The sequence below is a fragment of the Chionomys nivalis genome, chromosome 19, assembly GCF_950005125.1.
Source record: "Chionomys nivalis chromosome 19, mChiNiv1.1, whole genome shotgun sequence".
NCBI classification, from domain to species: Eukaryota; Metazoa; Chordata; class Mammalia; order Rodentia; family Cricetidae; genus Chionomys; species Chionomys nivalis.
In genome coordinates, this window is record NC_080104.1 from 43,515,661 (window position 1) to 43,527,758 (window position 12,098).

A 12,098-nucleotide genomic window follows, 5' to 3' on the forward strand; every position below is an offset into this window, starting at 1 on the left:
TAATTGTGTGAGGTTTCCTAAAATCTGGCGGCCTGCTTCGAATTTGTCAAGATCAAAGGGAGCCGCCCGGTGCGTTCCATTAAGCCCAACCAACCTGCGTGAATAAAACGTTTGCAGGTGACTTGAGGCCCCTTTTACAGCCACCCTTGGCGCTACGCTGCAGTTCCAGAGCCCCGCCTCCAGGTACCCGCCACGCTTTCCCTGTCGCGCCAGGGTCGCTCAGGCGGGGATGATTCGCGGGACCGGTTTCGCGCGGCCCTGGCGTCCTCCCGCCGCCAGGGGCGCTGTGACCGCACGGAGCCGAGTCAGACGCTGTGGCCGCGGCGCGCCTGCGGGGAGCTGCTGACCCGCCCGGAGAGCCCGTGTCCGATACGCACCGTCGCCATGGGTAAGGGCAGCACCCGGGGTCACCATCCACCGCCGGGGCCGCGCAAACATCGGGGGGTAAGGGAGCTCCCGGGGTCGCCATGGCAACGCGCGCCCGCCCGCATCCCTGCGCCCCGCCCGCTCTGGGGCCTGGCTGCTGGGGCCAATGGACGGGCGGGGACGGCGGCGTCCGGGGACAGAGATGGCTTCCCAGTCTCGCGGGTGGTGGACGGAGGGCTGGGGAGGGGATCGGTGCCGTGCCAAGCCCCGGAAGCGCGCCCCGCGGGGCCTCCGGTGCAGGCTGGGGACGCCGAGGGAGCCGGGTCGGTTCTAGGGACTGTCGGGGAGCGCGGCTGTCGGCTCCACCTGCGGCCTCTGCTGCACAGCCGCCCTCCTAGGCTCGTCCGCTGCAGGTTACAGGTTGTGATGAACACTCTAAAAAGAGATTGCTGCCGATTATGAAACGTCAGGTGGTTTCACCGCGAGGGTGGGAGTGGGGAGAGGGAATCACACCACCGCCGAGTGGAGGAGATGGTGCGTGAACATCCTTCACTATCCAGCCTGCCAGTTTTAGATTGCGGAGGATTCGGAGTCAGGATTCAGCCTAGGGAGCTGAAATCCAAATCATAATAGAGCACCTGAGCACGGGGGACTCTGCTTTTTTGGTTGGTTTGTTTTTTACCCCAGTACCAGAAAAATGGACTTTTGTTTTGTTTTGAGACAGGTTCTCCCTATGACTATAATCCTGAATGTCCAGGAGCTCGCTATGCAGAGCAGGAAGAACAGAGATCCTCCTGTCTCTGGCTCCCTAGTTCTGGAATGAGCCTCCCGCCCAGCTGTTTAGTTTTAAGACACTGCGCCACTAAATAGCGCAAACCGATCTAATGAACTCCGTAACCACCTGATTTGTTATTTATTTGAAGGTGTTTGTTTTTAAACATGTCTCACTATACAGCATAGGCTGGCCTCAAACTCAGATCTCTCTCTCTCTCTCTCTCTCTCTCTCTCTCTCTCTCTCTCTCTCTCTCTCTCTCTCTCACACACACACACACACACACACACACCCCGGTCTCTGCCTCACAAATGTCGGGATTAAAGGCACACCACTGCGCCCAGAGCTATGTGGAGATCATAAAATGTTAGCTAAGCGCTTTGTTTTTCCACATCTCAGTTTCATCATCTTTGCAGAAAATATTTCTGCCACTTGGCAGTGTTTGAAGTGTTGGGTAAACAGCTGATTTTTAAAAGCACTTTTAATGGTGCGTACCTGAGTGTAGGGGCCTCCAGGTGTTCAATCCCCTGGGAACTGTTAAGCAGTTGGCATAGGTGCTGGGATTCCTGGCTCCTCCGGAAGAGCAGGAGATGTAAAACCATCTTAAAACACCTGAGCCCTCTTTCCAGCCGGTACTAGAAATTTTCTTTTATTTCTTTTCTTTTTGGAAGTTGTGTCTTTTTTTTTTTTTTTTTTTTTTTTTTTTTCGAGACAGGGTTTCTCTGTAGCTTTGGAGCCTGTCCTGGAACTAGTATGTATGTATGTATGTATGTATGTATTTATTTATTTTGGTTTTTCTAGACAGGGTTTCTCTGTGGCTTTGGAGCCTGTCCTGGAACTAGCTCTTGTAGACCAGGCTGGTCTCGAACTCACAGAGATTCACCTGCCTCTGCCTCCCAAGTGCTGGGATTAAAGGCGTGCGCCACCACCGCCTGGCCTGGAACTAGTTCTTGTAGACCAGGCTGGCCTCGAACTCACAGAGATTCACCTGCCTCTGCCTCCCAAGTGCTGGAATTAAAGGCGTGCGCCACCACTGCCCAATTTGTCTTTTGAGACACTAACGAACCCTGCCTGATCTGGAACTTAACCTCCCGGTTGCTAAGGTTAAAGGCACAGCCTTCCACTTGGGATTGAGCTGTTTCTTCTTTAACCTTGTATTTGTCAGAGGTTTTTTTTTTGTTTTGTTTCCCCCGTGATGTGTGTTTTGGGAGATTCTGGAATCTGATAACTTTACCTTTTATTTTGTTACTAGTGTATTTTGAACTTTTTGAAATAAAGATGTGTGTGTGTGTGTGCTCGTGCGCGCGCGCACACACATACATGTCCGACCAGAATAGGCTGTAGGGCCTCTTAGTGCTGGAGCTATAGTTAAACCATCCCAATGGATGCTGGGAGCCAAATTTTGGTCCTTTGGAAGAATAGCCAATGCTCTTAATAGCCCTTCCCTTCAGCCTCTTATTCTTGGAAATCATTAGACCATATCCACTCTCCACCATTTATAAAGCCATTTTTTTTTTTTTTTTTTTTTTTTTTTTTTTTTTTTTGGTTTTTCGAGACAGGGTTTCTCTGTGGTTTTGGAGCCTGTTCTGGAACTAGCTCTTGTAGACCAGGCTGGTCTCGAACTCACAGAGATCCGCCTGTCTCTGCCTCCCGAGTGCTGGGATTAAAGGCGTGCGCCACCACCGCCCGGCTTATAAAGCCATTTTTAAAGCCAGGTGGTGGTGGCGCATGCCTTTAATCAATCCCAGCACTCAGAAGGCAGAGGCAGGCGAATCTATGAGTTCCAGGCTAGCCTGGTCTACATAGAGAAACCCTGTCTCAAAAAACAAACAAACAAACAAAAAATTTTAAGCATATGTGTAAGACACAGCTATGCCAGGGCTGGTTGGTGATGGTCTATGTGCGTGTGTGTGTGTGCGTGTGTGTACACATGCTTGCGTGTGTGAGTCTATAAGTGTGGTCAGAGGACAACTCCCCAGAGGTATCCTTCCCTTCCACCTTGAGGGCTCTGGATGGAGCTCAGGTGGTCAGGCCCGCACACAAGTACCTCTCCCTCTGAGCCATCTTCCCAGCCAGAAAAGAAAGCTCATTTCCTGTGTGGAGCCTTGGGGATAAATCCCAAGCATTGGCCGCAGCAGACATGGCATTTTGCTGAGGCTTATGTGAGAGAAATAAGGAGGTCACGTCATGGCACCTTGGTCTGAGGAGATATCCGATTGGCAACCACAGGAAAGCAAACAGTGTTGGTTTCCATGGGCCAGGACAGATTTGTGTGCTTGTCATTGTCCTGTCCTGGGAATGACGTTGGACTTTCCTTGTGCTTTTCAGCTACAAAAGACCCCACAGCTGTGGAGAGAGCCAACTTGTTAAACATGGCTAAGTTGAGCATCAAAGGACTCATTGAGTCTGCCCTGAGCTTTGGCCGCACTCTGGACTCGGACTACCCGCCTCTGCAGCAGTTCTTCGTGGTTATGGAGCACTGCCTGAAACACGGCCTTAAAGGTATCCCGGGACTTCAAAAATCAGTTCTTACAGCCACTCTCTCTGCGCCCTAAATATCCTTAGACATGGCTTTGAGGCTGTAGCTACTGTTGTTTTGCATTTTAAGAAACTGCTGGGCTAGTGGGATAGCATTGTGAGTAAAGGCCTTGCCACGTGAGCCAGAAGGCCTGAGTTTGCTCTTTGGAGCCCAGGTTAGGATGAAAGAGAGATAAAGAACCCTGTGAAGTTCTTGTGGCCATGACACACCCATACCCACAATAATAATAATTAAAAAAAAATTGAATGTGTTGATTTCCTAGTAGATGATCTTCAGAAAGAAAATGTTTTTAAAATAATTGGTGAAAAACATGCTAGATTCCTGTATAACCCTGGCTGGCCTGGAACTCACTGTATACACCAGGCTGGTCTTGAACTCAACAAAGATCTGTCTGCCTCTGTCTCCCAAGCTCTAGGATTAAAGGTGTGTGCCACCATGCTTGGCCTGATGACATGTTTTTTAAATGTTCACACTTGAACTAGTTTTTATTTTCTTGGGTAATATTTAAATAATGATTACATTTATTTACACACACACAGGCACATGCACACTCACACATACACACACATGTGCACGTGCACACGAACATAAAGGTCAAAGGGCAGGCAGGTGCCTCTACCCGCCAAGCCATCTCATCAGCCTTAGATTTCTTTTGGAACAGAGACTGAGTGGTGGTGCTGGCATGAACTCATTAGTAGTCTGAACCCTGTTGAAGAAATCAGCCAAAGTAGATTGTTGAGCTAGATAGGTCTTCAGTGCATGGGGACGTGTGGAAAAGTGTCCTCCGAACCAGGTTGCCATAGAAACAATGACCTCCAAAAGGATGACCCTCTGCTACGCAGCTCATATGGAAGGAAGGTCGTTACATGGGAAATGTGTGGGCGTTAAGGGTCTCTGTGTACGTAGCCTTGGCTGGCCTGGAACTCACTATATAGACCAAGCTGGCTTTAAGGGTCTCTGTGTGCGTAGCCTTGGCTGGCCTGGAACTCACTATATAGACCAAGCTGGCTTTAAGGGTCTCTGTGTACGTAGCCTTGGCTAGCCTGGAATTCACTATATAGACCAAGCTGGCTTTCAACTCCCAGAAGTCCACATACCTCTGCTTCCCAGGGCTGGGGTTAAAGATGTGCTCCACCATGCTGGGATGGTAGTTTTGTTTTGAGACAAGGACATGGCAAATAGCCCAGACTGTCCTGGTCCTTGGCGTGTACCCCAAGCTTCCCAGGGGCTGAAACAGTGGTATTTTTATTGAGGCTGGTCCCCAACAGGAGCCTTCTCTGAGCAGAGGACAGAGAGCTTAAACAAGGGCAACTCACAACTCCATGTGGGATGAAACAGGATAGCGGGCTAGGGAAGCAGCTCAGTCAGTTAAGTTTGAGGACTCAGTTTGATTCCTAGTAACCACATAGCAAGCTAGACGTGGTAGCACGCTTGTAATCCCTGAACTGAGGAGGCAGAGGCAGGAAGATCCCTGGAGCTCAGCTAACTTAGTGGGGGATGGTCCCAGCAGGGGAGACTTTCTTAAAGCCCAAGGTGGATGGCTCTTGAGGATGCCAGCCTAGGTTAACCTCTGGCCTCCACATGCATCTGTGCAGACACAAAATAAGCTGACAGACCTGCTGTTTAATAATCCGCTTTTAATATATACTGGGTAATAATGATCCTTTGACTTAAAGTAACAATTAAGCCAGGCTTAGGAGTGCCTACCTGTAATCCCAGCACGTGGAGGGTGGAGGCAGGAAGATCAGGTAGTTAAGACCATCTTGAGCGCCGGGCGGTGGTGGCGCACGCCTTTAATCCCAGCACTCGGGAGGCAGAGGCAGACGGATCTCTGTGAGTTCGAGACCAGCCTGGTCTACAGAGTGAGTTCCAGGACAGGCTCCAAAACCACAGAGAAACCCTGTCTCGAAAAACCAAAAAAAAAAAAAAAAAAGACCATCTTGAGCTACAGCGGAAGTTGGAGGCCGCCTGTGTTGGCTGGGGTGTTCGTGGCAGCAGAGCCTGATGTGTATGTCTGTATGCCGTGTGTGTGAGGTTACCCAAGGATGCCAGAAGAGGGTTAGAAAAGGTTGGGGCCTTCTCACCTCAACGCTGGGAACCTAATTCTATACCTCTGGAGGAGCAGCGAGGGCTCTTAACTGCCCAGCCCACAGATAGTTTTAAAAAGAATTTTTTTTTAAATATTTATTTATTATGTATACAATATTCTGTCTGTGTGTATGCCTGCAGGCCAGAAGAGGGCACCAGACCCCATTACAGATGGTTGTGAGCCACCATGTGGTTGCTGGGAATTGAACTCAGGACCTTTGGAAGAACAGGCAATGCTCTTAACCTCTGAGCCATCTCTCCAGCCCCCTAAAAAGAATTTTTAAACTTTTTAAAATTATGTGTGTCTGTGCGGGGTGGGGGTGGAGGGATGTGTATTCATGAATGTGGACGCCGGAGGCCTAAGGCGTTAGATCCCGTGTAGCTGGAGTTGCAGGTGGTGGTGGGAGCCCACTCAGGTCCTCTGAAAGAGCAGTTCATTCTCTTACCCTGGACCGTCTTCTCAGTCCATCTCCCAGGTGCTGTGATTGCATCAGGGAGGCATCAGTTACGTTCCAGGGTGTGATTGGGGGTCAGAGGACAACTTGCAGGAACCAGTTCAGTTCTTCCTCCCACTGGTGACTTGGGTATTGAAGTCAGGGTCAAGCTCACAGGTGTGCTTTACCTAGGAGCCATCTCTCCAGCCTGCCTCTCCTTATGTTTTGGCTTAGTTTTTGTTTTTTATGGCAGTGATAAAAATTCTTTCTTCTCCCCTAAATTGCTGAATTGGAATTTAATAATCATGGCCAAAATAGCTGAATTTTAAATTATTTTCAGGAAGTGTTATCCTTTATTTTATAACCTCAGTGAATAGTTATACATCGCTGTGGTCACAGGTTTATCCTTATGTATCATTGCAAAGCCATTTTAGCCTTGGGATTTTTCTCCCCACAGTAAAGTTGCTCTTGGTGACCGTCCTTGCTTAGGGGATGCGGATGATAACCACACTGTATCTCCAGAAAGTCTGGTTGTTTTATTTTAATGATTACATTTGCCTGTGCACTGCCTGCATGCAGTGCTCAAAGACACCAGAAGAGGGCATCAGATCCCCTGGAATCACCTGATAAAATGGTTGAGAACTCAGTCTCTCTTGTAGCATATTTGCTGTGTAACTGAGGGTGACCTTGAACTTTTGTGGGGTGGTGGGTTGAGACAGGGTCTCTATGTATCCCTGGCTGTCCTTGAAGTCACTTTGTAGACCAGGTTGGCCTCAAACTCACAGAAATCCCCCTGTCTCTGCCTCCTGAGTGCTGGGATTAAAGACATCTGGTGACCTTGAACTATTTTTGTTTGCTTGTTTTGGTTTTTTGAGGCTGAGTCTTTTTGTTTTGTTTTTCGAGACAGGGTTTCTCTGTAGCTTTGGTGCCCGGAGGCTGAGTCTTTTTTTTTTTTTTTTTGGTTTTTCGAGACAGGGTTTCTCTGTGGCTTTGGTTCCTGTCCTGGAACTAGCTCTGTAGACCAGGCTGGTCTCGAACTCACAGAGATCCGCCTGCCTCTGCCTCCCGAGTGCTGGGATTAAAGGCGTGCGCCACCACCGCCCGGCAGGCTGAGTCTTTGTAAGTGACTTTGACTGTCCTAAACACAGAGACAGAACTTGCTTTGTAGACCAGGCTGGCCTTGAACTCTTGATCCTGCTGCAAGCATTTCCCACCTCCCTGATTATGGGCTTAGGCTGTGGCAACAAGGTTTTCATGTAAGCTCAAACCCAAGGCTTCCTGCATGGTGGGCAAGCAGTCTACCAGCTGAATTGTATCCCCAGCCCAAATGTTTTTATGCCACCTGACGTCAGACTAGAAGCTGCAGCTGCAGATACTTAGAAGGAAGGCACTCTCCTTTGCTTTCAGTGCTGGAGACCCAACCCAGGGCCTCGTGCATTCTAGGCTGGCCTCTGCCACTGAACTCATCTCCTGTGCCTTTAGAACTCTGAACGTTTCTCATAAATTTTGAGACAAGGTACTGCAGAGTTTCCCAACTGATCTTGAACTTTCTCTGTAGTCCATGGCTTAAACTTGACTCTTGTGCCGCGATCTCCCAAGTGCTAGGATTCCAGGTGTGTGCCCCATACCTGGCTTGTGCTTGATTCACTTAATAGACTTATGGAGGTCGTCCTGCTTAGGCCGTCGATCTTTTTATTTTGGTAAAGAAAGGCTCAGGCCGTTATTTAGTTGGATGTTCCTGATATGGAAGAACAGCCACGATGTATATGTGTATGTGCATATGTGTGTATGCATTAACTTCTGACAGTGCTAGGTGTTAACCTCCGACCTTGTGCGTACTGAGCAAATGCCCTACCGCTGAGGTATGTCTCAAGACTTCTTTCCTTTATATTGAGACAGGATGTCAACTTCTGACCTCCATGTCTCAGCCTCTTATAGAGCTTATAGATGTGTGTGTATGCATGCCAGAGAAGGACAGTGTCTTTCTGTCTTGAAACAGGCTCTCTCACTGAACTGGAAGCTCATAGATTCACTTGGGCAGGTTAGCCAGCAAACCCTTAGGACTGCCATCTCCACCCTCCAACGCTGGGGTTACAGGCACACACACAGCCATACCCAGCTCGTCACGAGGGTGCTGGGATTGCTCAGTCCTCCTCATGCCTGAAGAACAGGCACTGTTAGTCACGGAACCATTTCTCCAGATCTCTAGCTAAATACGTAAGATAATGTTATCCTATTTCACGAGTTGAAATTGTACTTTATATTTTTTTCCAGTGAGAAAATCATTTTTGAGTTATAATAAAACTATTTGGGGCCCTCTGGAACTGGTGGAGAAGCTGTATCCAGAAGCAGAGGAAATCGGAGCGAGTGTCCGGGATTTGCCTGGCCTTAAGTAAGTATTATGGTTGCTCATCCCGAGAAGTTCATGTGTCAGCCTCTTGCTCCTCAGTTCAAGCACCATTTCCTTTTCTTCCCCCAAAGCCCCGCCCAGTCTGTAACTCAGCAGGTACTGTTTCCCTAAGTCCCTTCCTCAAGGATTAAGAATTAGCCACTGAGGGGGCTGGAGAGATGGCTCAGAGGTTAAGAGCATTGCCTGCTTTTCCAAAGGTCCTGAGTTCAATTCCCAGCAACCACATGGTGGCTCACAACCATCTGTAATGGGGTCTGGTGCCCTCTTCTGGCCTGCAGGCATACACACAGACAGAATATTGTATAATAAATAAATATTAAAAAAAAAAAAAAAAGAATTGGCCACTGAGACACCAGTGGGGAGGCCAAGCTAGGTAGATCTCTGTGTGTTCAGGGGCCACAAAGTAGAGTTCCTGTCAAAGGAAAAAAAAACAAAAACAAAAAAAAAAGGCTAGAGAGAGCTGGTACATTCTGGCTCAAAAATCATAAATGTTGAAAACTTTTTTCGGGTAAGAACTTTTTTTTTTTTTTTGAGACGGTTTTTCTGTGCAGCCCTGACTGTCCTGGAGCCCACTCTGTAGACCAGGCTGGCCTCATGCACCACCTACCTGTGTGCCGCTGCCGTGAGCTTGTTGTTTTCCTGAGCTGGGGTTTCGTTATGTAGTAGCTCTGGCTGTCTTGGGACTCGCGATGTAGCCCAGGCTGGCCTCGAACTCAGAGTTCTGCCTGCCTGTACCTCCAGAGTGCTGGGATTAAAGCATGAGCCACCATGTCTGGCTCCGCCATTCTTTTAACTGTTAAATGTTGTTATTTGTGTCCGTGTGTGTGTGCTCACACATGAGTACATATGTGTGATGTGTATATGTGGGTGCCAGGTGGTCAGAGGACAACTTTCAGGGTTAGGCTTCTCCTGGCACTGTGGGATCTGAGGCTGCACCTCAGGCCATCAGGATTGTTTGGCAAGCACCCTTTACCCACTGAGCCCTCTCACCGCCCTTAATCCTTACGAATAAGATGACTTAGTCATTTCTCCCCCCCCACACACATTTATGTCTGTATGTGCCTGTGCGTGTGTGCGCATGGACACACAAAGGCACATGTGCCATGGTGTTATATTGTAGATATATCGCAGTGAGATGGGCCTTCATAATACCTCCTATAGAGGTAATGTTCTAGAGGGTTCTTTCTTCAAAGCATACAGTGGTACTTAATACCTTGAGGTTGGAGAGGTTGCTCAATGGCTAAGAGCAGCAGCTACTCTTCCAAGGAACTGTGTTCGACCCTAGCACCCACGTGGTGGCTCACAACCATCTGTATTTCTAGTCTTGGGGTTCTTACACCCACTCTGGCCTCTGCGGGCAGGTTCTGCACCCACATGGTACACAAGTATACATTCAGGCAAACACTTACATACATAAATAAAAATAAAATCTCAAAAAAAAAACCCCACCTTACCAGAGCAGGTTTTGCTGACCTCTTAAAGGTAGAATTGCTTGCTCAAAAAAGCTAGCATATGGGGCTAGAGAGAGGGCTCGGCTCTTTGAGAGGACGTGGGTTTGATTTCTCAGCACCCACATGGTGGCTCACAACTGTTTATATCGCCACCAGGTTCCAGGGGATCCAGTGCTGCCTTCTTGCCTCTCTAGGCACTGTATACATTATAAATGTGTACAAAACACCCATACACGTAAATAGGATTAAAAAGTAGCATAAGGACCAAGGAGACACTCGGTCGGTAAAATGCTGAGCTACACGGGCATGAACACCTGAGTTTATATCTTCAGAACCCATGTAAAAACTAGGTGCTGAGGCTGGAGATAGAACTCAGAGATTAAGAGCACTGGCTGCTCTTCCAGAAGTCCTGAGTTCAATTCCCAGCAACCACATAGTGGCTCACAACCATCTGTAATGAGATCTGACACCCTCTTCTGGCATGTGAGTATACATGGAGGCAGAATGTTGTATACATAATAAATAAATCTTCAAACAAACAACAACAACAACAACAACAACAAAACCTAGGTGCTGCTGCGCAAGGAGGCAGACAAGCAAAGCCCAGAAGCCCCCACTGGGCAGCACAATTCAGGTTCCATGAGAAACCACGTCTAGAAATAGAATAGAGTGGAGAAGCAATAGAGGAAAGTCATCCCAAGGCCAGTCTTTGCTTCCCACAGGTGCCCTCTTGGTCAAAAGAGCGTGGGTCTGCCTTGCACACACACACACACACACACACACACACACACAAATTCTAAAGATCAAAAAAAAAAAACCCGTGATAAAATGCCTTTTTCTTTTTTTTGTTTTTTTTTTCGAGACAGGGTTTCTCTTTGGTTTTGGAGCCTGTCCTGGAACTAGCTTGTAGACCAGGCTGGTCTCGAACTCACAGAGATTTGCCTGCCTCTGCCTCCCGAGTGCTGGGATTAAAGGCGTGCGCCCCCACCGCCCAGCAAAATGCTTTTTTCTTTGTCATGTATACTTCCGCAGATAAGGAGCAGGTGGCCGTGATTTTAGCCCTAAGACTGTTTTCTAACTGGTCGGTTCTTCTTTCCAGGACCCCCCTGGGTCGAGCTAGGGCGTGGCTCCGATTAGCCCTCATGCAAAAGAAAATGGCCGATTACCTGCGTTGCTTGATTATCCAGCGGGAGCTGCTGAGGTCAGTGTCATTACGCCATGTTTGTTTTTATTTCATTTATAGCTTGTCATCCAAAAAGAGGTGAAGAAAGGGCTATGAAATACCATAAAATAAGAGCAGCATGAGAAAGCAGAGGACTCCGCAGCGATTAGCACTAGTGAGGAGCTAGCCTAAAACAGATACCACTTGCTTTTTATCCCCCAACATGGGCTAACCTAGGCATGTTTCCAAGTTGATTCCCTTCCTCTGAATTGTAATTTTCTGGATATAAATTTGCATTGGGATTTGGGGGTTTAATTGCACATTTGTTCTTAAGATCTTCAATGTCCAAACGAATGCTTCAGCTATCTCCTGGGCAGGATTTAATTGAAGATCACATATTGAAGACAGCTTTCAGAGCAAGGCAATTGGCCTTCAAGAGTGGGCCCAGGGCGACCCTTATCCTGGTTCCCGCAGCCTGCCTCTCTGGTATTTTGGGAAAACCATCCTGTGTTAGTTTTCCTGTGACTCTGGTTTCATGTCTCAGGTTTTCTATTTGTTAAATGACAGTGGCCATAGTTGTAGCTCTGGGGTTTCTCAGCAGTATATTCTCTCTCTCTCTCTCTCTCTCTCTCTCTCTCTCTCTCTCTCTCTCTCTCTCTCTCTCTCTCTCCTCTCTCAGCAGGGTCTCAGACAGCACAGACTGATCTTGAACTTGCTGTATATCCAAGGATGACCCTGAGTTCTTGATCCTCCTGCCTCCATCTTCCTCGTGCTAGGATACAGGTGACCACCATGCCTGGGGCCAGGTCTGGCGTGGACACTTCGTAGACTGTAGCTATCCATGCGTCCTTAGTGGATAATCATCTACCCGCTAAG

The 12,098-nt window shown here is 48.3% G+C and overlaps 1 protein-coding gene across 1 annotated transcript in view; it reads left to right on the top strand.

Moving 5' to 3' along the window:
* The first annotated feature begins 290 nt into the window (after window positions 1–290).
* Rufy2 (RUN and FYVE domain containing 2) overlaps window positions 291–12,098 on the top strand; it is a 38,749-nt gene continuing 26,941 nt past the window's right edge. Inside the window, 4 exon segments of the mRNA XM_057794675.1 lie at window positions 291–388; window positions 3,467–3,640; window positions 8,474–8,591; window positions 11,160–11,261. Of these exon segments, the coding sequence (XP_057650658.1) occupies window positions 385–388; window positions 3,467–3,640; window positions 8,474–8,591; window positions 11,160–11,261 (398 nt within the window). The 5' untranslated portion in view covers window positions 291–384.